We start from the raw sequence: 24,896 nt of genomic DNA on the forward strand, positions 1-24,896 counted from the left end.
GCTGCACTTGAAGTATGGGCCTGCTTACCCTGGGTTTTCGATGTAACGTAAATAAAAGCAACCGCTGCACACGAAGGCCAAATTCCAAGGCCAAGGTGCAGACCAATGGCCATACTCTTATGGCTGAAGCTGCAGGACTGAAGGTAACCGACCCGTCCCGTCCCCTGGACCTTAGCCGCCTGAAGTAGGGGTGCTGAGGGTTCTGCAGCACCCCCAAATAAATCACAATTAAAAAAATTCAGCACCCCCACCTCAAAACATCTTCCCGGCGCCATGCCCTGGATGCCTCTTCCCAGAGCTAAAGAAGCGAATCATGTTCCTCGCATGTTTCTTTAGCTCGGCTTTATACACACATTCTCACTTTACTCACTGTCAATCGTGAATGAGAATTCTTCAAGTTTTACCGGGGAAACATCCATGCAGCATCTGCATGCCAACCATTTGACCTCAATCAGTTTCATGGGAATATGCATTTAGATCTTATTGAGTTGTGTATGCTACGTTGTTGTTTTGCATTACAGTTGAAGTCAGAAGTTTACATGCACTTAGGTTGGAGTCATTAAAACTCGTTTTTCAACCACTCCACACATTTCTTGTTAACAAACTATAGTTTTGGAAAGTCGGTTAGGACATCTACTTGGTGCATGACACAAGGAATTTCACTTATAATTCACTGTATCACATTTCCAGTGGGTCAGAAGTTTACATACACGAAGTTGACTGTGCCTTTAAATAGCTTGGAAAATTCCACAAAATGGTGTCATGGCTTTAGAAGCTTCTGATAGGCTAATTGACATCATTTGAGTCAATTGGAGGTGTACCTGTGGATGTATTTCAAGGCCTACCTTCAAACTCAGTGCCTTTGCTTGACATCATGGGAAATTCAAAATAAATCAGCCAAGACCTCAGAAAAAAAATTGTAGACCTCAACAAGTCTGGTTCATCCTTGGGAGCAATTTCCAAACGCCTGAAGGTACCACGTCCATCTGTACAAACAATAGTACGCAAGTATAAACACCACTGGACCACGCAGCCATCATACCGCTCAGGAAGGAGACGCATTCTGTTTCCTAAAGATGAACGTACTTGGTGCGAAAAGTCCAAATCAATCCCAGAACAACAGCAAAGGACCATGTGAAGATGCTGGAGGAAACAGGTACAAACATATCTATATCCACAGTAAAACGAGTCCTATATTGACATAACCTGAAAGGCCGCTCAGCAAGGAAGAAGCCACTGATCCAAAACCGTTTGCAACTGCACATGGGGCAAAGATCGTACTTTTTGGAGAAATGTCCTCTGTTCTGAGGACATTTCTGTTTGGCCATAATGACCATTGTCATGTTTGGAGGAAAAAGGGGGACGCTTGCAAGCCGAAGAACACCATCCCAACCGTGAAGCACGGGGGTGGCAGCATCATGTTGTGGGGATGCTTTGCTACAGGAGAGACTGGTGCACTTCACAAAATAGATGGCATTATGAGGAAGGAAAAATATGTGGATATATTGAAGCAACATCTCAAGACATCAGTAAGTTAAAGCTTGGTCGCAAATGGGTCTTCCAAATGGACAATGACCCCACGCATACTTCCAAAGGTGTGGCAAAATGGCTTAAGGACAACAAAGTCAAGGTATTGGAGTGGCCATCACAAAGCCCTGACCTCAATCCTATAGAAAATTTGTGGGCAGAACTGAAAAGGCGTGTGCGAGCAAGGAAGCCTACAAACCTGACCCAGTTACACCAGTTCTGTCAGGAGGAATGGGCCACAATTCACCCAACTTATTGTGGGAGGCTTGTGGAAGGCTACCCAAAATGTTTGACCCAAGTTAAACAATTTAAAGGCAATGCTACCAAATACTAATTGAGTGTGTGCAAACTTCTGACCCACTGGGAATGTGACGAAAGAAATAAAAGCTGAAATAAATCATTCTCTCTGCTATTATTCTGACATGTCACATTCTTAAAATAAAGTGGTGATCCTAACTGACCTAAGACAGGGAATTTGTATGAGGATTAAATGTCAGGAATTGTGAAAAACTGAGTTTAAATGTATTTGGCTAAGTTGTATGTAAACTTCCGACTTCAGCTGTATGTAGAGTGAGCGAATTTGAGAGCAGATGGTGTTAACAAAGTGTAGCCTAGGCCTACCTGTGTTTTGTTTCAATTAAAGCACATATTTTGCCTAGTGGTGCACTCTGTTTGCACAATCATCCTTTCATGAGGTGGTGTTTTGTCTCACAGTAACATTCAGACCTGGGTTCAAATTCTATTTAAAATATCTCAATTACTTTCACATAGACTTTGAAGTAAGTATTCAGATATTTTAAAAGACAAGTAGTTGAGTATTGTAATGTATTTAGGAATTCACCTGGAAAGTATTGGCAGGTATTTGAAAATACTTCAATACACCCACTCAATTGCACTCCCATGCATTTAACCCAGGTATTTGAAATAGTATTTGAAATAATTATTTGAAAATACTTCCAAATGAAGAAGTTGATTCGGGCCACATTATTTGAAAATACTCAAATACACAGAAAACAAGTATTTCAATAACAGATAATCAAATCCACAAGTATTTGATTATTTTGAGCCCAGGTCTAGTAATGTTGTGCTATGCTATTATATTCAGTTCTGTCATGTATAAATACTGTGATCTTGCAGACATTGATTCAGCTTTGATCTAACTTTATTAAACAAGCACCATTCTCCATTCATCATTGAAATTCACCAGAGTAGCCTGTTCTCTGGGCAGCTGAACGAATCCCGCACATGCGCAGAAGCTTCGGTTGTTTAGCTATCGGGAAGAGGCATCCAGAGAATTTGGCAACGCAGCCTGTCCGTACTCTTATAGGTTTAAGTCGGACTTGACTCTTCTGACCCTCCTTAATCCTTTAGTGCTGTAACTATGTTGCATGTGCTGCAACAATTCCTTAGTTAAAGCCCCTTATGGGTTTGTTTTTGAAAGCATTATGAATATTATTGAATGTAATGCATGAAAAGCTCTTTATGAATAAAGTTTTTCTGTTTTGTATTGTCTCCTTCCTGCCATGTAGGAGAGGGAGAACACAGTGAGGAGCCAAAGGGCCTGTCGAAGGCAGACCACTGGAAAGGCCCAGCCCCCACCGTGGAGGAGGAGTCCAGGTGAACTTAGCAGTCCAACGTTATATCACACTTACAAAGCCCTGCTAGGCCTCTAGACACGTTTACAGACACTTGTACCAACCAATTAAACTTTGATTTGACTATTTTCTGTCTTCCAGGGAGGAGGAGTTAGACGAGTACTTTGAGGACACGTTTCTTTCACCACCCCACCCTTGGATTTCTGCCAGCAAGAGTCAACATGCAAGTGTCAACATGCAAGTGTCAACATGCAAGAGTCAACATGCAAGAGTCAACATGCAAGAGTCAACATGCAAGAGTCAACATGCAAGAGTCAACATGCAAGAGTCAACATGCAAGAGTCAACATGCAAGAGTCAACATGCAAGAGTCAACATGCAAGAGTCAACATGCAAGAGTCAACATGCAAGAGTCAACATGCAAGAGTCAACATGCAAGAGTCATGCAAGAGTCAACATGCAAGAGTCAACATAGATTTGATTGATTTTCTATTAGACGTTGTTATCTTCATTTAATATTTCAGTTTGTCTGAAGCTGAATAAAATGCAGGTTATTTTTTAAACCTGAGCTTCTAATTCAGCCTCCTGACATTTCATTATAACTGAAATAAAGACTACAATATGCATGAAGTGCCATGTAAGAACCCAGTATCGAAGTGTATTTAGAAAAAGCACAATCCACTAAGAACTCCCAAGAAAGAACAATCTGAAAAGAAAAGGACTGGAAACATTCAAGCACAGGAGGTTGGTGGCACCTTAATAGGGGAGGACAGGCTCGTGGTAATGACTGGAGCATAATGGGTGGAATGGTATCAAACACATGGTTTCCATGGTTTCTCTGTGTTTGATGTCATTCCATTCATACCGTTCCAGCCATTATTATGAGCCATCCTCCCTTCACCAGCCTCCACTGCATTCAACCATGGTAGTAGAGACAGACACAAAATACAAGCCCAGGCATTGGAAAGTACATGTATTAACACATCAATATTGTTCCTGTAGGGTTATAGTTCACCAATGTTCTGTATAGGGTTATAGATGCCCAGACCATATGAACCAATGTCACTGAGTTCCTCAGATGCTGTAGCACTAGGATTAGGAAGCAGTGCATTATGCCCAACGTTGCTTGGTGTGCTGTTTTCATTAGTGTGTCACTTGCCCAGGGATTAGACACATTGGCTTTAATCACCAGTAACTACTCTTCTATCTGAAGGAGTACTTAAGTACACTGAGTTAACAAATTATAACCGTCCATGATATCCGACCATGATAACTGTCCATAATATAAAACCATGATAACCGACCATGATAACCGACCATGATATCCATCCATGATACCCGTCCACGATAACCGACCATGATATCCATCCATGATACCCGTCCATGGTAACCAACCATGATAATATATACCCTACTGCCCCATTAATATACCCTAATACCCCATTAATATACCCTACTACCCCATTAAAGAGTGTGGATCTCCTTTTGCACAGTATTGTAGGCCTGTAGTTGCTACAGGTCACAGACACAGACATAAGATTGCATTGATTTCATAATCTTTTGCTTTCTGAATGAACAAATGTCATGCCTAAAATATAGTAAATGCAGTATACTGCAAAAATGTGCTTTTTAGCAGGTTTATAGGAGGACACAGGATGTAAACACCTCACGCAGACATCACTCAAGGTGCTCACTCAAAGTGTATTGGTCTCGGCAGCACGCCAGTCGGCTGATCTTCTTTTTCCAGGGCTAATCCAGCTTTATAGGGTAATCCCCAAGCACGATACAGGCGTCATGAGGAGGGCTGTCTACCCCAAGGTTCTTCAAGTTCATTCAGCATGTCAATGTGCTAGTCCAGTTCAAGGCAGAGGAGGCTGGTGTGGGGAGCTGTAGGAAGACGGGTAATGGCTGGAATGGAGTTAATGGAACAGTTTCCATGTGCTTGATGTGTTTGGTACCATCCCATTGATTCCATTCCAGCCATTACAATGAGCCTGTCCTCTTATAGCTCCTCCCACCATCTCCTCTGTGTCAAGGGTAGTGGGCATAATTGTTCAAGTGTAAAAATGAATTCAGTGGGCAGGTGTAAAGAATGTGACGAGAATCCCACAGACTTTGATGTATGCCTTTATTTTGTTAACACGTTACATCTTATGACACGTACATACAGGAGAATTTGTTTCATCAGACATCAAATTCTAATCTCTCTCAATGATAACTCAATTTAATTAGTAGATATACATTTTGGGGTCCTTTAAATGTATGCGCAGACGAGATGAACTCACTTTCCCATATGGCTGTCATAGTGTAAAGCCTTGATCCGAGTGGTCTGCCCTGCCTAGCAGCTTTAGGAACAAAGATTCAGAGAAGCCATTTAAGATGCAGGTTGGCTGTCAAAGCCACTCTTATTGGATTAGTGCTCTTGCTTGAGAGGGCACGTTGCATAAGCAAAGAATCAAACTTTGCCTGTGTTGTGTTTCCTGCTTACGGCCACTTTGGGATTCCTCCACAGACGTCTCAGTCACCTGTTACAGTAGGTCGAAAGGAGATGTCTCGGCAGGATTTGTAAGGAGTTCTTTTTATGGGAACCCCATTGCAATTCAATCGGGTTCATCAATTAACTTTCTCACTGTTGCATAAGTACATTTTACACCGGTCCCCAAAAGGTCAAACAAAGAAAAGAAGGACTTTGGCCTGCCTGAGACCACATTGGAGGCTGGTACTCCATCAAACAAACATGATGGCCCTCACAAACAGTAGATATGATAAGACTTCAGTAGCCTGCTTTATCTACAGTAAGTAGGGTATTTAAAGTTTAAAGCTGTGCAGATCTCAAAAGCTGTCTGGCAAGCAAACTCAATCCCATCAAATCATCTTATGGTCAGGTACTTGAAGACACACAAACCTGATAGAACATTTCCGAGGCTTGCCTCCTAGTAACAAGCAAATTGTAGATTTAATTTGTACATATTTTACATACATTTCCTATGTGATGAACTACATTTCTTTGGAGAATGCACATACATAATAGGATCATCTACATTTTTGAAAGATTACTGCATTTCAATTTATGATACACATATGTATAAATAGCAAGTAATATGTATATTACATGTTCAAGTTATTGGGAAAATGTTGTGCAGTTTAAAATTGTACACAGTTTGCAATGGATACCTGATGCTCAAACGCGACTTCTAACCAGATCATCAGTTCATACGATCTAAAGACTCTTAAAATACATCAAGTAGAAAATCTGACAAACATCCAAAAATATATATTTAGCATATTAACATAAATATACCCTCACAAGGCTCAGAAGAGTGTACACGTTTTCAGCATTGCTACTGTATTAACCTTCGGTAAAGTAAATTGTCACTTGCTAAAACACAGTAGCAAGTTGACCTTTTAAGCTTGAGTTATGGGAAGAAGCTTGTGCTCTTACAGCACATCATTCTAAAGGAACAGTGTCTGTCTCTCTCTTTCTACAGAGTTTGTGTTATCATTTGTACTCATATTTGTTCGTAAAAAATCCTGAGATGAGTATATCAGATATTTAGCAGTATTCCTGTTCTCATAAAACAGCTCAGTTATAAAAGTTTGTCCACTGAACTCTCCTCTCACCCTCATATCTTTATGGACCATCAGAGTATGGATAAAAATGTACAGCTAATTATTTCCCCAAGCAGAATGCGTCTCAATAAATAGTATTTAAATACGGTATATGCCATTTGGTAGATGTTAAGATGTAATGTTTGTTTCATTACATAGATGATGTTAGTTGTCGATTAAGTAGTACCTATAGTTAGTTATCTGTGAAAGATATGCTCTACTTTAACTGTGCTGTCCAGATATGGTAATGCTCCAACTGCTGGTACATCTGTGTTGAGTGTGTTGATCCATCAGGGTTGGCTTATCAAGTCCTGAGAATGAGGTGAAGCGATCAGTCCACACAGGGACACAACTTCACACTGATTGCCTGCTGCGCCTAGGGATCCTCCACCACACAGCAAGGGCAGAGGCACACTCCAGGGGGTTAGGCAATGGTGCAGGTCTTGGACTTTCCCCCCTCTGGAACCTCATCTGCTGTTTAAACAGAAAACCAGACAGCAGGACAGTGAGGCAGCAAGTAGCAACACAGCAATGACATGCATAGCAACACAAATCAAATCAAAAGTTTGATTGATTTGATTTAATAGCAAGACAGGAAGCAGCAATATAAACAGTAAGAAGACTGTCTCAGTTTGTCTATAACTTAACTTAGGTAACCTTAACACCAAGGTTAGGTAACTTTGTGGCCTGAATGTCCACTGGAGCCTTGGCTAGTGTATGCATTGACAAGCCTCAGGCACTGTGTCTAAAATAATGGTACTTACTGGTATGGATATTTCTCTGGAGATTGTACAAATCTTAATGTTTTGTACACTCTTGGTATATCACTTTATTAATCACCGTTTGGGGGATTATTAAAGTACTAACTTATCTTATAATAAATGTTTATTTTGACATATGGTGACCAATATTATGTAAACATTAGATTTTTAAAACTTCTTAAATTCAATTAAAAATAGAACTTCAATTCATGGTTTGAATTGAAATAAATTCCAAATTGACTCCAACCCTGATTTCTTTGAGACTTGAATGTATTTCAAATGTCACCTGGTGGTGCCTCAAGCTTCTTTTTCTCTTCCTCAATGGCCGCCATCTTGGCAGCGTGGATGTCGGCCAGCTCTTTCCAGTTCTTTAGGTTGATGTTCAGCCCATCAAACATGGGGGTGATCTCTACGTGGAACCTTGAGAATTCCTGCACACAAGTAGGCCCCATTTAATGCAAGCATTCACATACCCGGGACTGTCACTCAGCCTGACATATTCCTTTAGGGTGCAAACATTCCTGCTGGGGAGTTTATCTGGTGCACACTTGGAGATAGATAAGCCTACTAGGCTCTCAGGTGGTCTAAACTGGATGGCTCCGTCACCGAAGTTGATATTGATAGTTCACAGAGAAACTGATCTCATCTACTTTTATAAGGATGATTCCGTTTCCAAAAATAAAATGACAAATACCACAAGCTGATTTCTTTCTAATCGATCCCAATGAATTAAGACAAAAAAATAGGGCCTGGTTGAATTTCAACCAGCCAGGCAGTTACCTTGTATACGAACGCACACACAAACTGAATGAAACCGCACTGCATCTTGGGTAACTCCGCTGCACAGTTTCTGTCCATCATGGGCTGAGGAGAAATGAACGAGATGGGGTAAGATCAAAACAAACAGAGAACTAACATAAGTTAGTGATTACTTTATAAACATCTATTGTGAAGAAACTGCGGTTTTCTTTCCTCACAAACTCACAATGGGTTGCTGATCGAGAACGGTCCTTTCCAAGTCACCTTGCTCCCAGAACTCAGCTGCGACCATAAGAGCCACCTATGAGGTATAGAATAGGCAGCAAAGAATGTATCAGTACTAATCTGCACCTTGGAGCCTCCTGTGGTCTATATTGTTTGGAGGAAATGGAAAAAGGGATTTTGTTCTCCTGTGTTGTTTTGTTTCATGACATGGTGGACAGATACAGCACCCACCTTGCTCTGGACTTCCCATGGTTTGGTGATGGCAGACAAGTCACAACCTGTCATCATCATGGCCCTGACACACAAGAAGGGACAGTACTGTTAGAGGAATTATTCCAGAATCATACAAGAATCTTCATTAATGTTATAAAAGCAACCATAAACTGTGGCAATGTGCACTTTAAGAAAAGTGGCCAACCGCCTCAAGTTTGCAATTGTGTAGCAAACCCCCGAGATGGCGGACAGAAGAACATTCCTACTCACATGATAATTTCCTTCCTGATTGGGTTGTTGGAAATATGATCGATTTTATCCTTCTCGGTTTCCATTGGCTCAGTGGCGTTCACAATGTTCTGGAACATTGTTCTTTTTCTGGGGGCCAGACCAACAGTCAAATTAGCAGTTTGCACATGATAGGTGATACTGATTCAGTATATTAAGAAGCAGCTATATCGGAGATAATAACAATTGTAAAAACCCACTTGAAGTACAAGGCCAGATCAGTGGCAATGATGCAGACGTCAAACAAGTGCTGTACAGTCTCAAACTGACGCTTCTGGAGATTCACAAAGATGTTCAGGCTCTGAAGGAGGAGTAGAGAAAAATGTAAGAGTTCAACTCCCGCGATTGCCTTGTGTACAAACACTGGCCCAAAAAAAGTGCACTCTATAGGGAATAGGGTGCCATTTGGGACACAGCACTGGAGTCAGGGGTCTCTAACCTCCTCAGCCATGAGCGTCTTGCTATACTCCAAATGGTGCCTCTCCATGATGGAGGATCCGTGCAGTTTGGCTAAAGGCGATCCACTCCTGCAGGTCAGAGAGGGGTAACACCCAATCGTTAGACCCCAAACGGCACATTCCAAACCAATAACAGATAACTAAACTGTGATGATTTTAAGAGTGCTTCGAGTGCTGGTTGGCGTTTTTTTTCTCCGTCATGCATTTTGTTCTGACAGCAGCTCTGCAGAGTGGTCGCTATCTGGCACAGCCACAAAGTCATCAAATCTGATTTTAAACCGAACCCTAACCTTAACCCTAACCTTAACCACACTGCTAACCCTAATGCCTAACCCTTTTACAATATAACCAGTTTTGACTTTGCAGCTGGTCTATCTAAGGGGAAATCGCTCAGTTCTGCCTCCAAGACAAGACTCATGACAATAAACGTCAATCTGCGCTTTTAATGCTCATAGGTAAACGGAGGGGGTTCTTACTTTGTCTGGTATAAGTTGTTGGTCCCCCTGTGGTCAATATCGTGGCAGAATGCAGCGGCCACCATGGCAAAGGCATCCAGGTCAGAGTAATATTTCCTCAGCCTGCCAGTCTGTGAAGCAAAAGGGCTGATCCATTATATTTTCTCTTATTGTTTTTCTACTTCACAAACAACATCACACAAAGAAACGACCCATTATCAAACAAAATGGGAGGGGTGGGGTGATCGATCCATTATCAAACAGTTGGCCCACCTCCCTGACCTACATTAGTGGGCAGCCATTGGTTGGCAGCATCAATGTCTCTAAACAAACATGAACTTTTAACTACTCTTCTTTTGGTGAGGTTATCCACCGTCATTCTGTAAATCGATGTGGGTTTCAGGTGATAGTACTGGTGCTGTAGGAGTAAAGGGACTCACCTGTAGAAGACAGAACATGGTCTGGCCCACGTTGAAGCCGTGTCTCCAGTTGTGGTAAGTGATGTCACGGTAACCTTTCCGGACAGTGTACATCCATCGCGTGAGGGTCTGGTTGTACATGGGAAAAGGAAACACTATGACATGAGGGATATTTTACCAATGATCTGTTTGTCACTTTTACCACGAGCTACAGTACATGTACAGTACATGTTACCTCAACTACCTCGTACCCCTGCACGTTGACTCCGGGACCGGTGCCCCTTGTATATAGCCTCGTTATTGGTATTTTATTGTTGCTATTTTCTATTTATATTTTCTATTCTATTTGCTAATTTCCTTACTTTTTAACTCTGCATTGTTGGGAAAGGGCTCGTAAGTAAGCATATCACGGTAAAGTCTACACCTGTTGTATTCGGTGCATGTGACAAATAACATCTGATTTGATTTGTATGAGCAAACCAGTAAGACATAGCCTAGTAGTTTGACAAAATGAATGTATTGAGTCATGTACAGTTTATACATTGCAATGCATTCTGGGGACATTTACTGTATAATGCTGAGGTTACAACTAAATAACTACATTCAAATAAACATGATTGTTTTACTAGCCAGGGGCTTCAGGACTGACCTCTGCTGGCACTTTGAACTTCTCCACCACGTTCAACTCAAAGAAGCAGCGAATTCCGCACATGATGAGGCCGTGCTCAGTCACAGGAAAGTCACTGAAGGAGAACAGTAGCAGGTCGACGTCTATGGCCACAGGACAATTTGATCTCTACACAAGGGCAAATGAATAACCAAATATGTATTAACTGCTGAGTGCACTTTCACAGGCAGTTGAAGGTATTATTAACCTGTTCATAACTTCATGTTCTGTGTTTGGTATCGTGCCCTTGTCCAAGTGGATCACTCACACCACTCTGCCACATTATCATTGTGTCTCTACCCACTTTCACTGACAGCCTGAAACATGATCCTACCAAGAGTTTGTACATCTCTTTCTGGTCACAGTCCTCTGGATCCGCATCAAACTTTTCCTTTGTGTTCTGTGGAAAGAGAAAATGTATGTCCCGTGAGGCTAGTTCCCTCTGTGAATCTCCACTGTCTATACGGTCTAAGATCTAACATATCTCAGGTCTCACCAGGATACTCTGCATTTCTGTGTTGGTGCATCTAGTCTGGCACATGAGCATCTCCTGGGCGATGTCCTTTCTCCACTCCATTCGGTTCAGTCTGTCGTACGTGTCGCAGTTCAACACCGACCATCCCAGGAACTGAGTGAGGGCCTGGAACAATGCAGACAGGTCTTTACCACCTCATACGTTCACAGCCCATTATAGGAATGATGAGAGAAGTGGTTGATATGACTGATAGAGAGAAAAGGAGAGAGAGAGAGAGAGCACGCAAAAGAGAGAGAAAAAGAGAGAGAAAGAGAGAGAAAGTGAGAGAGAGAGTGTGAGAGAGAGCGAGAGAGAGAGTGGATGTCTGTGCACTTACCTCAGTGATCTGTTCGTCGTGCTCATCGAATGGTTTACCATCTTTCCTGTTGAAGAAAGTGGCAATACCCACGATTTCTTCCTTTTTGTTGACAATGGGAAGGGACAAGACGTTCTTGATGACGAAACCTGACTCATCCACAGCCTCTTTCTGAAAGACAAAACGGCATGAAGTCGATTAGTAAACGCTTTGAGAATGATCCCTAGAATATTGCATTTTAGGGATACAACACCAGTCGGAGGGCTGGTGGCCGTCTTCAAATAGCACATGTTGCTGTTGACTTGATATATTGTAACACCAAGGTCATCCTATACTCAATACCATAGTCCTCACCTGGAACGTGAAGTACTCATCAGCGGCAACGTTCATCATGTTACAAATCTACAGAAGAAGAAGACATATTTTAGTCAAATCACTCCTTTTTCGCAATCAAATGTTTTTTTTAAATGTAGTAATAATATTGCCAGAAAACATGAATACATACATACAAAATTAAGTTACACCCCCACCCCCATCCCAATCCTAAACAATCCGAGGACCTGAGGGATCAAATTAAATAAACATACATGGATCAATAAATAAATAACAGTCAAATCACTCTCAAAAGTCTCCAATGTACAGTAGGCCCTACATGCTTGTGGATAGTATATGGTCTGTGGTTAATGTATGGACTACATGCACTCTTTCACATCAACTTACAAAACCGTTCTCTGACACGTAAGTGGGGAGCCCACTCACCAGGGCCCAGTGGTCAATAGGAGGACCCCTAAATGAAACAGAGTGAGTAAGAAAGTGAGTGATGTGTTTTGGGACTTTCAGACTTTTTGGTTTCTTCAGAAAGCATAATAATGAGTGATTTATGACAAGAAGCTACTGGTACTTACGGTATGACTTTGATTTCCTCTTTGGGTCCTTCTAAGAGATAGTCGATGATCTTGTAGAAGATGACTTCCTGCAGATGCACAGGACAACATTCACTGGCTGTGATTGTGTAATAGACAAGGCAGTAGAGACAAGAGCAGAGTGCTTAGCGAGAATCATATCAAAGGTAAATGGATGCTTACCCTTCCGTCGGGGGTCTTTGGTCCGCTGTATGGCGGTACGTCTCCCAGCTTCACTGGCCACTCATCGTAGAACTCCTGCAAGAAGAGAGGGAAGACATTAATCAGGACTTCAGTGTTCCCATTTAGAAACCACAGAGGGAGCAGATCCAAAATGGCGCCCACATCAAGACAGTGATAAAACAGCAATATGCCTTAGCATATCATACACTAGTAACAAACCTTCTCTTTGGTCATGTCCAAGAGGCCCACAGAGTATCTTTCACAATTGAGGTAGATTCTCACAGTGTACAGAGCTTTGTGGAACTGTCTCTCAATGTCTGTCAACTCTTCAAATACTTTGCTGGCAGACCACAGAAGGACCTAGTGAAACAAGGGGAGAATAATAGATGTTGTTGTTGCTTTTTTTAATGGGGAAACTGTTATAATTATTGAGTCATGGATTGCATGGTGAAACACGGCTTTACAGGAAACTTTAACTGATATGATGATATAGTATGATGATCATTGATACACAGTGCATTCTGAAAGTATTCAGACCCCTTGACTTTTTCCACATTTTGTTACGTTACAGCCTTATTCTAAAATTGATGAAATTGTTTCGTTTTTTCCTCATCAATCTACACACAATACCCCATAATGACAAAGAAAAAACAGTTTTTTTAGAAATGTTTTTGCAAATTTATATAAAAAAAAAAACCTGAAATATCACATTTGCATAAGTATTCAGACCCTTTACTCAGTACTTTGTTGAAGCACCTTTGGCAGCGATTACTGCCTCGAGTCTCTTGGGTATGACGCTACAAGCTTGGCACACCTGTATTTGGGGAGTTTCTCCCATTCTTCTCTGCAGAACCTCTCAAGCTCTGTCAGGTTGCTGCACAGCTATTTTCAGGTATCTTCAGAGATGTTCGATCGGGTTCAAATCGGGGCTCTGGCTGGACCACTCAAGGACATTCAGAGACTTGTCCTGAAGCCACTCCTGCGTTGTCTTGGTTGTGTGCTTAGGATCGATGTCCTGTTGGAAGGTGAACCTTCGCCCCAGTCTGAGGTCCTGAGCACTCTGGAACAGGTTTTCATCAAGGATCTCTCTGTACTTTTCTCTGTTCGTCTTTCTCTTGATCCTGACTAGTCTCCCAGTCCCTGCCACTGAAAAACATCCCCACAGCATGATGCTGCCGCCACCATGCTTCCCCGTAGGGATGGTGCCAGGTTTCCTCCAGACGTGATGCTTGGCATTCAGGCCAAAGAGCTCAATCTTGGTTTCATCAGACCAGATAATCTTGTTTCTCATTTTCTGAGAGTCCTTTAGGTGTCCTTTTGGCAAACTCCAAGTGGGCTGTATGTGCCTTTTGCTGAGGAGTGGCTTCCGTCTGGCCACTCTACCATAAAGGCCTGATTGGTTTAGTGCTGCAGAGATGGTTGTCCTTCTGGAAAAACCCATTGGGTTCTTGGTCACCTCCCTGACCAAGGCCCTTCTCTCCTGATTGCTCAGTTTGGCCGGGCGGCCAGCTATAGGAAGGGCTTCCAAACTTCTTTCATTTAAGAATGATGGAGGCTACTGTGTTTTTGGGGACCTTCAACGCTGTAAAAAAAAAAAAATTGGTACCCTTTTCCAGATCTGTCCCTCGACACAATCCTGTCTCAAAGCTCATGGCTTGGTTTTTGCTCTGACATGCACTGTCAACTGTGGGATCTTATATAGACAGGTGTGTGCCTTTCCAAATCATGTCCAATCAATTGAATTAACCACAAGTGGACTCCAATCAAGTTGTAGAAACAGCACAAGGATGATCAATGGAAACAGGATGCACTTGAGCTCAATTTTGAGTCTCATAGCAAAGGGTCTGAATTCTTGTGTGAATAAGATATTTCTGTTTTTTATTTTTAATACATTTGCAAACATTTCTAAAAACCTGTTTTCGTCATTATGGGGTAATGTGTGTAGATTGATGAGGATCTTTAAAAAAAAAACGATTTTAGAATAAGGCTGTAGGGAAAAGGGGAAGGGTTCTTAATACTTTCCGAATGCACTGTATGACTGATACATTACACCACTCTTCGTATTCTTCAAACACTAATAGCAAATTGCCTTGGTGAACTTTGTCTTTGTATTCAAGGGCCAGCATGACTGACACAGTTGATGACAGCTCATGTTGAATGGTGGGGTTCACTGGGTTCTTACCTGACCTTTCCTGGATTCCACATTGAACATGTATGCAGTGTGATGCTGTGTGGCAATGACTTGGGCAAAGACCAAGTACTTGTTCCAGAGCTGAGAACCAAATCAGATTAAATCAATTCTCAGTTCAGCAAACAGGCATTCATCTGATGCAATGTCCTCCAGACTACTGATACCATACAACCCTCACACCGTGCTAACAATGAATATGCAGTATTGCCACCTCTCTTGATCTAGAGTACCCCTGGTAGTTTTATTGCACTATTAGCTTGGCTTTTAAAGTAATATTGATTACTAGGGCAATGTAGGCTATACAGTGTATGTATGTCATGTATCATGTGAATTGTGCTATTATGTATTAATCATATGGTTTTTGAAAGGTTTTTTCATAAAGACTAATACTGAGAAACCTTTCTAAGACTGGTATTTGCTTTTGAGAGCTCAGGACTTACTTCCTCATCGGCTTTTGAGAATTCTTCAGCCCCAATTTTGTTTAGTGCCATGGCAACACCAAGGCATTCCTTATCAGCCATCATGGGGAATGAGAGGATGTTTTTGGTTTTGTATCCTGTCTGCTTGTCCACAAAGTCACTGAAACGGTTATTCTGGAAGTGAAATAAAGTATATTGGATCAAGACATTAGTCGCGTTCGCACTGCAATAAGCCCAGGGCTAACAGCCTCCTTAGCCCTGAGTTAAGAGAATGCCGTGTGTAAAGGTCTACTGAGCACACAGTCACTAGACAAAAACTTACCTCTGCTTGCCATGCTTTCTGTAACCTGCACATTATGGATGTCATTGAAATGCCACAATTCTATTACCATTATCTCGAGAGTAATAAGAATGGTTTTCAAATCACTGAAAATATCATGGGCTAATCAAAGTAGCCAAATTATGGACATCTTCTGGCTAACAAAGCCCAGATTGAACCCCTACTTGAATTCTGTAGTTAATTTATACATTCAGTAGGGTGTTCATGCAGAAATACATGTTGACCAATTACAACATTTATCTTCAGTCATCCCCAGTTTAACATAAACAGTTTTGCAATCATAAAACGGGACATTTCTGTTTTGAATATGATAAAATATGAAATGAACTAAAGAATAAAATACTATGTAGATAAATTAATGTAGGCCTACGCAATTAATTCATGACAAATTAACCAGAATAACGACAGTTTCATGGCTTCTGGAGGTAAAAGGGATTTTCTGCACTATATAGAGGGATAACAACCATGACACATGGGCCACATTAACATTTAAAATGCATCCCTTTTTCAAGGATACATGTATCTTCACCGCATACCTGGTGAAAGGAACTAATCAAAGTTTGCATTGGTCAGACTTCTGGACTCAGATAATCAATGCCAGACGACTATAGGCAACACCTTAAAAAAAATTCCATGAAAGTGAATTAACAAAAATAGATGACACAGAGAACAGACATGGATGAATCATTCTTTCATTATCTTCTCAAATCTGCATCAGTTCAAATGTCAAACTTATGTGTGAAACGAATGACTTTTTAAAATTTGTATCCAACGTCTCCATTTATCTGACAAGAACTGTGTGCATACAGAACAAGTGTGAATACATTGGGATTGCTTTAGGTCACATTTTACGCCCGCTTTGGCGCGTGTACCCATTTTATATGCGCTTTGGCGCTTGGGCACCTGCTGACAATGGCACTCACCTTTGTAACATCCGGAATGTTTTGCATCTTTTTGGAGTGCGCTGTGTATCCAACTACACCCATATCGACTGGAAACACAATCTCATTAGCGGGGTTGACTAGGTTTTCTTCGTATTTGGAGGTAGGGGTGACATTGAAGAGCGTCGTTGTAAGCTCAGGTATTCCATTTCTAGCTCGAAGACCAAAGTAACTGCACCGGTCGGCATTCAAAATCGAGCAAACTCTCTGCAGGACCTTGTGCAATACCTTTTCCATAACGATTTGCGATTGCATTTCTTTGACCAGGTCATAGATGATGTTGGCCTCCTGAATTTGGGAGACATCTTTGAAGGAAGACTGATCTTTGAGATTTTCTGCGAACGTTGTCGCGATCACTTCCGGGCTCAACTTTTTGTCAAAATACTCTTTGGCGAACTGGGGATTGTTCTCCAGGTACTTCTCCACACTATCCTTGTCTCCCATTTTGAATTGTTCTCGTTTGCCTCCCTTCTCTCACAGACGCATCACCCGGTAAAGTCGCAAGGTGTAAACGGTGGGTAGTTAGTGGCCTCCGTTTGCACCGACGTGCATCCTCTGCTGTGGTGCTGGACAAATCACCAAAACGTCCTTTACTCTGCTACAAGCTGACAGAATGTAGTGGCTTAGAGACTGAAAGGATAAGAGGGGCCGCTAATTAATGTGACATCATGACATTAAAGCCCTAAGCTTTCTTAACCTGCAAATCCCAACACAGATAATTTTATATTGGACAATCCAATCTGAGTCAAGCAAGGCAGGTTGTTTTGGGCTATCTCCCTACTGCAGCGTGGTAGAGAATGTTCATTTTGGGACAAAATTGTTGACTCATCAAATATATTATCCACCCAATATTCCCACTTGAGTAGAAAGTAGTTGGACAGTTGACCTTAAGGAACAACTCTTCAGTTCTCCACTATAGTTCCAAGAAAACATTTGAGAAAGGTTTGTGGAGGGGTCATGCAAGTAATAGCTGGTCCCAGCCTCCCCACCACAGAACTCTCTCTCACAGGGATTTGTTTTCATAAGAATTGCCCTACTTATATTTACAGTCAAAGTGAAGACAAATGCCAAGTAGGTAGGTTAAATGCATCAGTAAAGCAATTCAAAAAGGAGCTAAATTAAATTAGTTCCCTCTGTAATGTCTTTGACCAGTCCATTTTTGCCTTGGTACGGATCCAGTGTGGTAAACATGCAGTGGAACAAAAGACACCTGGGACAAGTATTTTTATGGATGTGTGCATACCACCCCACTAAAACATTGATACACCTACTGCATTATGTCCACAGTGTTGGGAGAAGTGCTTGATCTTAATGACCTCAATCTCACTGTCATAGGGCAGTCTGGAAGCCTTGCCAAGTGAGGAGAATCAGAGTTCTGAGAAAGATGGTCCTATTGTAACCCTATCACACAGTCTGGCAAGGCAGGACAGGGAGAGTTTCTCTGTCTATTTTCACATGTGGGATTAAGACTGGCCCATAATGTGTTTACGGGGAACAATGGGTCTTTCTCTCTCCCAGCCAACACAGCAAGCAACTGAATTCTATTCAGAGAGCAAGGCAATAAAAGATCTGTATCAATGGGACTTGGCAGTCTAAATCCCTTATTAAGTAAAAGTGATTAGTGGGATGTCCTCCTTGACAGAGAAAGAGAGAGATGGGGCCTGGCCTGGTACAGTGGAATGGATTAGTCACATGGACACTAGGAGTTAATCTCATGAAGAAAGCCATGTGGTAATAACGTCGCTGGCTGCAATGAGACGAATAGGGAAACAACAATAGACTAGATACATAAAGTCTGCAATCAATTTGGATTGGTTGTGTTCAAAAAGTGATCCCATTCCATCAAACCCCACGGTCTGTCATTGCAGTAGTGTGTGAACCGGCTGCTGCCTCTCAGTTCTGTTAGGGTCAACAGACTCCAAGTGAATAACAAGCAGCACTGTGTCCAGAAAGGCAGCCACACCAACCAGGTTACTTGTGTTGATATAAATATAAAACATGTGGAGGACTTTCCCTCAATCACCATCTGCTACTGATTAATCAGCCTTCCCCTATCATCACCTTTCCACACTGTAGATCCCTGATCGGATGCTGCTTGGCGAAGAGCGTTGTGGTTGGTTGTAAACAAGCTTCACAGGTGACTGTAACCAACCTGATGGATTGTACAGTTGGGGGTGTACCACAAAGTTACAAAACACCTCATGAAGTTACAAAACATTCATAATACGCGTCGCCCTGCTACCTAAAGAGAATTTATATATACAGTATATACAGTGCATTTGGAAAAAATTCAGGCCCCTTGACTTTTTCCACATTTTGTTACGTTACAGCCTTATTCTTAAATGGATAAAATAGGCCCCCCCCCCCCCTCAATAATCTACACACAATACCCAATAATGACAAAGCAAAAACAGGTTTATATACAGTTTTGCAAATGTATAACCCCCCCCCCCCCCCGAAATATGACATTTACATAAGTATTCAGATCCTTTACTCATTACTTTGTTGAAGGCCCTTTGGCAGCGATTACAGCCTCGAGCCTTCTTGGGTATGAGATGGTAAGCTTGACACACATGTATTTGGGGAGTTTCTCCCATTCTTCTCTGTAGATCTTCTTAAGCTCTGTCAAGTTGGATGGGGAGCGTCGCTGCACAGCTATTTTCAGGTCTCTACAGAGATATTCAATGGGGTTCAAATCCAGGCTCTGGCTGGGACAGTCAAGGACATTCAGAGACTTGTCCTGAAGCCACTTCTGCCTTGTCTTGGCTGTGTGCTTAGGGTCGTTGTCCTGTCGGAAGGTAAACCTTCGCCCCAGTCTGAGGTCCTGAGCGCTCTGGAGTAGGTTTTCATCAAGAATCTCTCTGTACTTTGCTCCGTTCATCTTTCCCTTGATCCTAACTAGTCTCCCAGTCCCTGGGGATGGTGCCAGGATTTCTCCAGATGTGACACTTGGCATTCAGGCCAAGCGAAGAAACCACTACTAAAGGACACCAATAATAAGAAGAGACTTGCTTGGGCCAAGAAACACAAGCAATGGACATTAGACTGGTGGAAATCTGTCCTTTGGTCTGATGAGTTCAAATTTGAGATTTTTGATTTCAACCGCCGTGTCTTTGTGAGACGCAGAGTAGGATGATCTCTGCATGTGTGGTTCCCACCGTGAAGCATGGAGAAGGTGTGATAGTGTGGGGGTGCTTTGCTGGTGACACGGTCTGTGATTTATTTAGAATTCAAGGCACACTTAACCAGCATGGCTACCACAGCATTCTGCAGCAATTCGCCATCCCATCTGGTTATGCTTAGTGGGACTATAATTTGTTCTCCAACAGGACAATGACCCAACCCACCTGCAGGATGTGTAAGGACAATTTGACCAAGAAGGAGAGTGATGGAGTGCTGCATCAGATGACCTGACCTTCACAATCACCCGACCGCAACCCATTTGAGAGGATTTGGGATGAGTTGGACCGCAGAGTGAAGGACAAGCAGGCAACAAGTGCTCAGCATATGTGGGAACTCCTTCAAGACTGTTGGAAATGCATTCCAGGTGAAGCTGGAGAATGCCTAGAGTGTTCAAAGCTGACATCAACTAAATTTATTGATTTTATATTATTATTGTTAATCCTTATTTTACCAGGTAAGTTGACTGAGAACACATTCTCATTTACAGCAATGACCTGGGGAATAGTTACAGGAGAGAGGAGGGGGTATGAATGAGCCAATTGTAAGGCAAAGGGTGGCTACTTTGAAGAATCTAAAATATATTCAGATTTTTCTAAACACTTTTTTGGTTACTACATGAAAATAGTAAAAATAAAGAAAAACCCTTGAATGAGTAGGTGTATCCAAACTTTTGACTGGTACTGTATATGCATATATAGTTTGGAATACTATGTTACATATCCAGCAGATAAAAATCGAACTTTTTCCTGACTCTGGTACTGGTCCAGCCATTCTTTGGGGCAACTGATGCTTTTTGCGGTTTAGCCGTGCCAAGTTACATAAGACGCATGTTTGGCTTTTCCGAGTTTCCTTTTCTGGGGTGCTGGACTCCTGGGTCACGGTTATATGGTCCCAGAAAGAAAAACAAATATCTGCCTGGGAAGCTTAATGGCAGCTTTAAACCTAAAAACAAGGTTTAATGGCCATAAAAGTAAGTGCCTGCACCCTCATTTACTGTATATGGCCATTTCATAACACTTTACATACAGCCTGCAGGTATAATGCTTTATAACTTGTTATCGTGTATGAGCCTTTATAATGTCCTATTTGCTGGTGTGGTATGATCAATGGAATACAACTATTGATTAATTCTGTTTGATCACTCACTGTATTGAAATGTTTTTCTCTTTGATATTGATTGCATAGCAAACTAGAAGTCAATGTTCTTTTCTCCACAGGATGTTCTATACAGGATAGGATCTATTATAGATTTATTTAACATTGAGCAATAAAATAATATTTAACATGATTGCCTAACATAGCTTTCGAGTGAAAAGTGAAAAATGTTAAAGGCCCAGTGCAGTCAAAAACGACATGTCATGTGTTTTATAAATATTTCCACACAATGAGGTTGGAATGATACTGTGAAATTGTGAAAATTGCCTTTTTAGTGTAAGAGCTGTTTGAAAAGGCCGCCTGAAATGTCTGCCTGTTTTGGAGAGATGGAGTTTTGGCTTTCCATGGTGACATAACCATGCAGTAAATTAGTTAATAGACCAATAAGAAAGAGAGTTCCAAACATCCCTGCCAATAACAGCTCATTTTCAGTTTCCCCCTCCCCACTCAGACCACTCCCAGACAGTCCGAGCAAAATTATTACTTGAGAAATTGCTGTTTGCTGAAAGCTATTTTTGAACATTTAAATTTCAACCAATCACAGTAAGGTACTTAATTGTTACCCCAAAATGATTTGATGTTGAGATAAAATCGGTTGCATTGAACCTTTAAGAAAAGTGGAGTAATGACATCACACTGGGCACAGACGTCAGATCAACAGCTAGTTTTGATTTACATTTGGTTGAGTTATCAACTAACGTAAATTCAACATGAATTCATTGTGAAATCAACAAGATCAGTCATCATGCCATTGGATTTAGTTAAAAAGTTGGGTGAAAAAAGACGAAATTCCCTTACGTTGATTACTTTTTTCAAAACCAATCACGTTTCCAAGTTGATTCAACATCATCACATTGACATTTTTGTTGAAATGACATGGAAACAACGTTCATTCAACCACAGTTTTCGCCCAGTGGGATGAGACTAACCAGAAGTAACATATTGTAGTTGTTCCAGGGGGAAAAAGCGAGCTGAAACATTTCTTTCAAAGTCTGGATCTGGACGTTAACCCGGGGCTCGTACTGCTGAAGCAGAACATTTCACGGTTAGTGATTGATAGTGAGTATGTATAATGTATAGTATTCCAGATATGCTCTTGCCTTTACCCACAACAGATGTTTCATAAGGCAGCAAAAACACATTTTTGGGACTGGGGTCAAATGTGCAGAACACATTTGGACAAAATGGGAGTCTTGGTTGGAGTTACGTAATGTTTTCCCAATTGGTTAGGGGCTGTCTCACATCTGTTGTTGTTCTTACTCAACCCTGGCTGTGGCAGGACTCTACACTATAAAAACCTCTGTTTGTAGATGAACAGCACCTCTAAGGCACCTCAGACTTTACAAGGTATGAACTGCATGGGAAGGGATAGTAGGGTTTTACATGTACTCTGCTTAGGGTTTTTCTGGCAGATCTTCTTTTTTTACTGTCAATTACCTTTTTAACTCACTTTTCATATTTTTGATTAGTTTGCAACCTTTTTTAGATTGAAGCTGTAATGGAGTGGTATATGGCCAGATGTACTGATTGTGATGTTGTGATATTTTCTTATGACTCTGGGCTCTGTCTTCCACAGATCCATCAACAAGGCAACATGCTGAGAATCTGTGTGGCCCTCTGTGTTCTGGCGACATGCTGGGCACAGGACTGTCAGGTTTCAAACATTCAGGTCATGCAGAACTTCGACAGAAGCAGGGTAAGAACAAAATTCACATTTCCGAAATGTCACTTTCCATAAAGTATCTCTGCTCTTGTCCAATTTGATCTATCAGCCTTGGAATGTTCAATGTAGAATGTAACTGGAATTTCATTCATTGTATGTTATGCAGAGATTGATAGAGCTCTCATTTCATCTTGCAGTATACTGGTAGGTGGTATGCTGTGGCCAAGAAAGATCCTGTTGGTCTGTTCCTCCTGGACAATGTTGTTGCTCAGTTCTCAGTAGATGGAAGTGGCAAAATGACTGCAACTGCCCAGGGAAGAGTTATCATCCTTAAGTGAGTTCTGTTTACTTCCAAACGATCAAAATTGTTTCTCAAACCTTCTAAAATTCATCATGCATTTACTTCTACTGAACTTACTCATTTATCTTCGCTTCATCCTCCCCTTTTCCTCCCTTTATCTTCCCCTTTCCTCCCTTTATCCTCCCCTTATATTCCCTTTATCCTCCCCATATCCTCCCTTTAAACTTCCCATTTCCTCCCTTCATCCTCCCCATTTCCTCCCTTTATCCTCCCCTTATATTCCCTTTATCCTCCCTTTAAACTCCCCATTTCCTCCCTTTATCCTCCCCTTATATTCCCTTTATCCTCCCCATATCCTCCCGTTAAACTCTCATTTTCCTCCCTTTATCCTCCCCTTATATTCCCTTTATCCTCCCTTTAAACTCTCCTTTTCCTCCCTTTATCCTCCCCCTTCCTCCCCTTTTCCTCCCTTTAAACTCTCCTTTTCCTCCCCATTTCCTCCCTTCATCCTCCCCATTTCCTCCCTTTATCTTCCCCTTATGTTCCCTTTATCCTCCCTATATCCTCCCTTTAAACTCTCCTTTTCCTCCCTTTAGCAACTGGGAAATGTGTGCCAACATGTTCGGCACCTTCGAGGACACTCCAGACCCTGCCAAGTTCAAGATGAGATACTGGGGCGCTGCTGCATACCTCCAGTCTGGAAGTAAGAAAGACTACAGACTCAAAATACAAGACTAAAATCTCCTATTGTTGTACAGAATGTTCCATTGAGTTACACCACCACCAATTGATGATAACTTGACTATTCTTCATTTGTACATGATAGCATGCCATTGATGAAGCTGCCTACTGTCCAAAGCCTGCTGTTAAACCAACCATTGCTTTTATTCTGTCTCCTCTCTCCTCCACATAGATGATGACCACTGGGTCATTGACACTGACTACGACAACTATGCCATCCACTACTCCTGCAGAGAAGTTGACCTGGACGGCACCTGCCTGGACGGATACTCCTTCATCTTCTCCCGTCACTCCACCGGTCTGAGGCCTGAGGACCAGAAGATTGTCACCGACAAGAAAAAGGAGATCTGCTTCCTCGGCAAATATAGACGTGTTTCACACACTGGTAAGCGTTGTTATGAGTCAATTTAGTAATTCAAAGTAATACTTTACTTTTGTGCAAAAACCAATTGTGCAACTTCTGGTCTAATTAACTATTATGGAATCCAAATATCAGTTATAAGCTCATTATATGCAGTATGTGTAAACGTGTTTTATTCCTCCATTGCAGGTTTCTGTGAAAGCATCTGATCTGGAACTAGTCAGATGGATATCATGGGTGTAAAGTTCCACATATCAGAATCAGGCTGTAAATATAAACCATGTTCCACAATAAAACAAACCAACCATCACTGGCCAGCCCCTTCCAGCAGTTGGGGAACTTTCCCGTTACCAAAGACATCCATCAACCAAACCAAATGATTTGTATCTGAATGTATCAGGAAGGATATAGGATACTTTACTGATTGACATTGTGTGATGTAGTCTTGAATGACTTTTTGAAATAAATAAAAACACATGGTACTATTTCAGCGTTTATCTTGTATTATTAGCATCAAGGGTTTTAAGTCATACTTTGTGCTCTGATGTCATCAGGTTGGTTTGCCATTCATACAACTGCATTGTCCCGCATGACTTCCATTCAACAGTGACAAAAAGACAATTACTCAAAGATTGTGTTGATAGCCATTGTACTATCATCTTTATTGCACATTTTTGTACAGTGTATAACAAAGTGCAAAGACAGCTTTTG

General features: G+C 41.6%; 3 protein-coding genes across 3 annotated transcripts in view; 2 read left to right on the plus strand and 1 right to left on the minus strand.

Annotated features, from left to right (window-relative positions):
• Window positions 1-3,697, plus strand: part of LOC120046152 (glutamic acid-rich protein-like) — a 23,058-nt gene extending 19,361 nt beyond the window's left edge. The window contains exons 5-6 of the mRNA XM_038991153.1: window positions 3,057-3,144; window positions 3,264-3,697. Coding sequence (XP_038847081.1) covers window positions 3,057-3,144; window positions 3,264-3,606 — 431 coding nt within the window. The 3' untranslated portion in view covers window positions 3,607-3,697. The remainder of the gene's footprint in view (window positions 1-3,056; window positions 3,145-3,263) is intronic.
• A 2,361-nt stretch (window positions 3,698-6,058) lies between these two features.
• LOC120046153 (cone cGMP-specific 3',5'-cyclic phosphodiesterase subunit alpha'-like) lies at window positions 6,059-17,254 on the minus strand. Its single transcript, XM_038991154.1, has 22 exons — window positions 16,764-17,254; window positions 15,522-15,674; window positions 15,073-15,162; window positions 13,110-13,250; window positions 12,891-12,965; window positions 12,711-12,778; window positions 12,526-12,592; window positions 12,160-12,207; window positions 11,827-11,976; window positions 11,472-11,615; window positions 11,310-11,375; window positions 10,958-11,104; window positions 10,330-10,437; window positions 9,911-10,020; window positions 9,416-9,503; window positions 9,177-9,277; window positions 8,959-9,066; window positions 8,707-8,770; window positions 8,477-8,551; window positions 8,272-8,355; window positions 7,778-7,922; window positions 6,059-7,204 (listed from the first exon to the last, which is right to left on the minus strand). The coding sequence occupies exons 1-22, from the start codon at window positions 17,223-17,225 to the stop codon at window positions 7,155-7,157; spliced, it is 2,544 nt and encodes an 847-aa protein (XP_038847082.1). The 5' UTR covers window positions 17,226-17,254; the 3' UTR covers window positions 6,059-7,154.
• A 5,127-nt stretch (window positions 17,255-22,381) lies between these two features.
• On the plus strand, window positions 22,382-24,670 carry LOC120046154 (retinol-binding protein 4-B). Its single transcript, XM_038991155.1, has 6 exons — window positions 22,382-22,466; window positions 22,696-22,815; window positions 22,980-23,116; window positions 23,680-23,786; window positions 23,997-24,209; window positions 24,375-24,670. The coding sequence occupies exons 2-6, from the start codon at window positions 22,714-22,716 to the stop codon at window positions 24,392-24,394; spliced, it is 579 nt and encodes a 192-aa protein (XP_038847083.1). The 5' UTR covers window positions 22,382-22,466; window positions 22,696-22,713; the 3' UTR covers window positions 24,395-24,670.
• Window positions 24,671-24,896: the final 226 nt, after the last annotated feature.

Source organism: Salvelinus namaycush, chromosome 4, assembly GCF_016432855.1.
Source record: "Salvelinus namaycush isolate Seneca chromosome 4, SaNama_1.0, whole genome shotgun sequence".
NCBI classification, from domain to species: domain Eukaryota; kingdom Metazoa; phylum Chordata; class Actinopteri; order Salmoniformes; family Salmonidae; genus Salvelinus; species Salvelinus namaycush.

Bases quoted from the DNA above. Each gene is read 5' to 3' on its own strand.
- LOC120046153 (XM_038991154.1), bottom strand. From the start codon at position 17,225: ATGGGAGACAAGGATAGTGTGGAGAAGTACCTGGAGAACAATCCCCAG. The intron at 8,356-8,476 runs GTGAGTTTGTGA...ATTTCTCCTCAG, and splicing joins TTCTCGATCAGCAACCCATT to CCCATGATGGACAGAAACTG. The intron at 7,205-7,777 runs GTGACATTTGAA...CTGTTTAAACAG, and splicing joins GAAGCTTGAGGCACCACCAG to CAGATGAGGTTCCAGAGGGG.
- LOC120046154 (XM_038991155.1), top strand. From the start codon at position 22,714: ATGCTGAGAATCTGTGTGGCCCTCTGTGTTCTGGCGACATGCTGGGCA. The intron at 22,816-22,979 runs GTAAGAACAAAA...TTCATCTTGCAG, and splicing joins AGAACTTCGACAGAAGCAGG to TATACTGGTAGGTGGTATGC. The intron at 23,787-23,996 runs GTAAGAAAGACT...TCCTCCACATAG, and splicing joins TGCATACCTCCAGTCTGGAA to ATGATGACCACTGGGTCATT.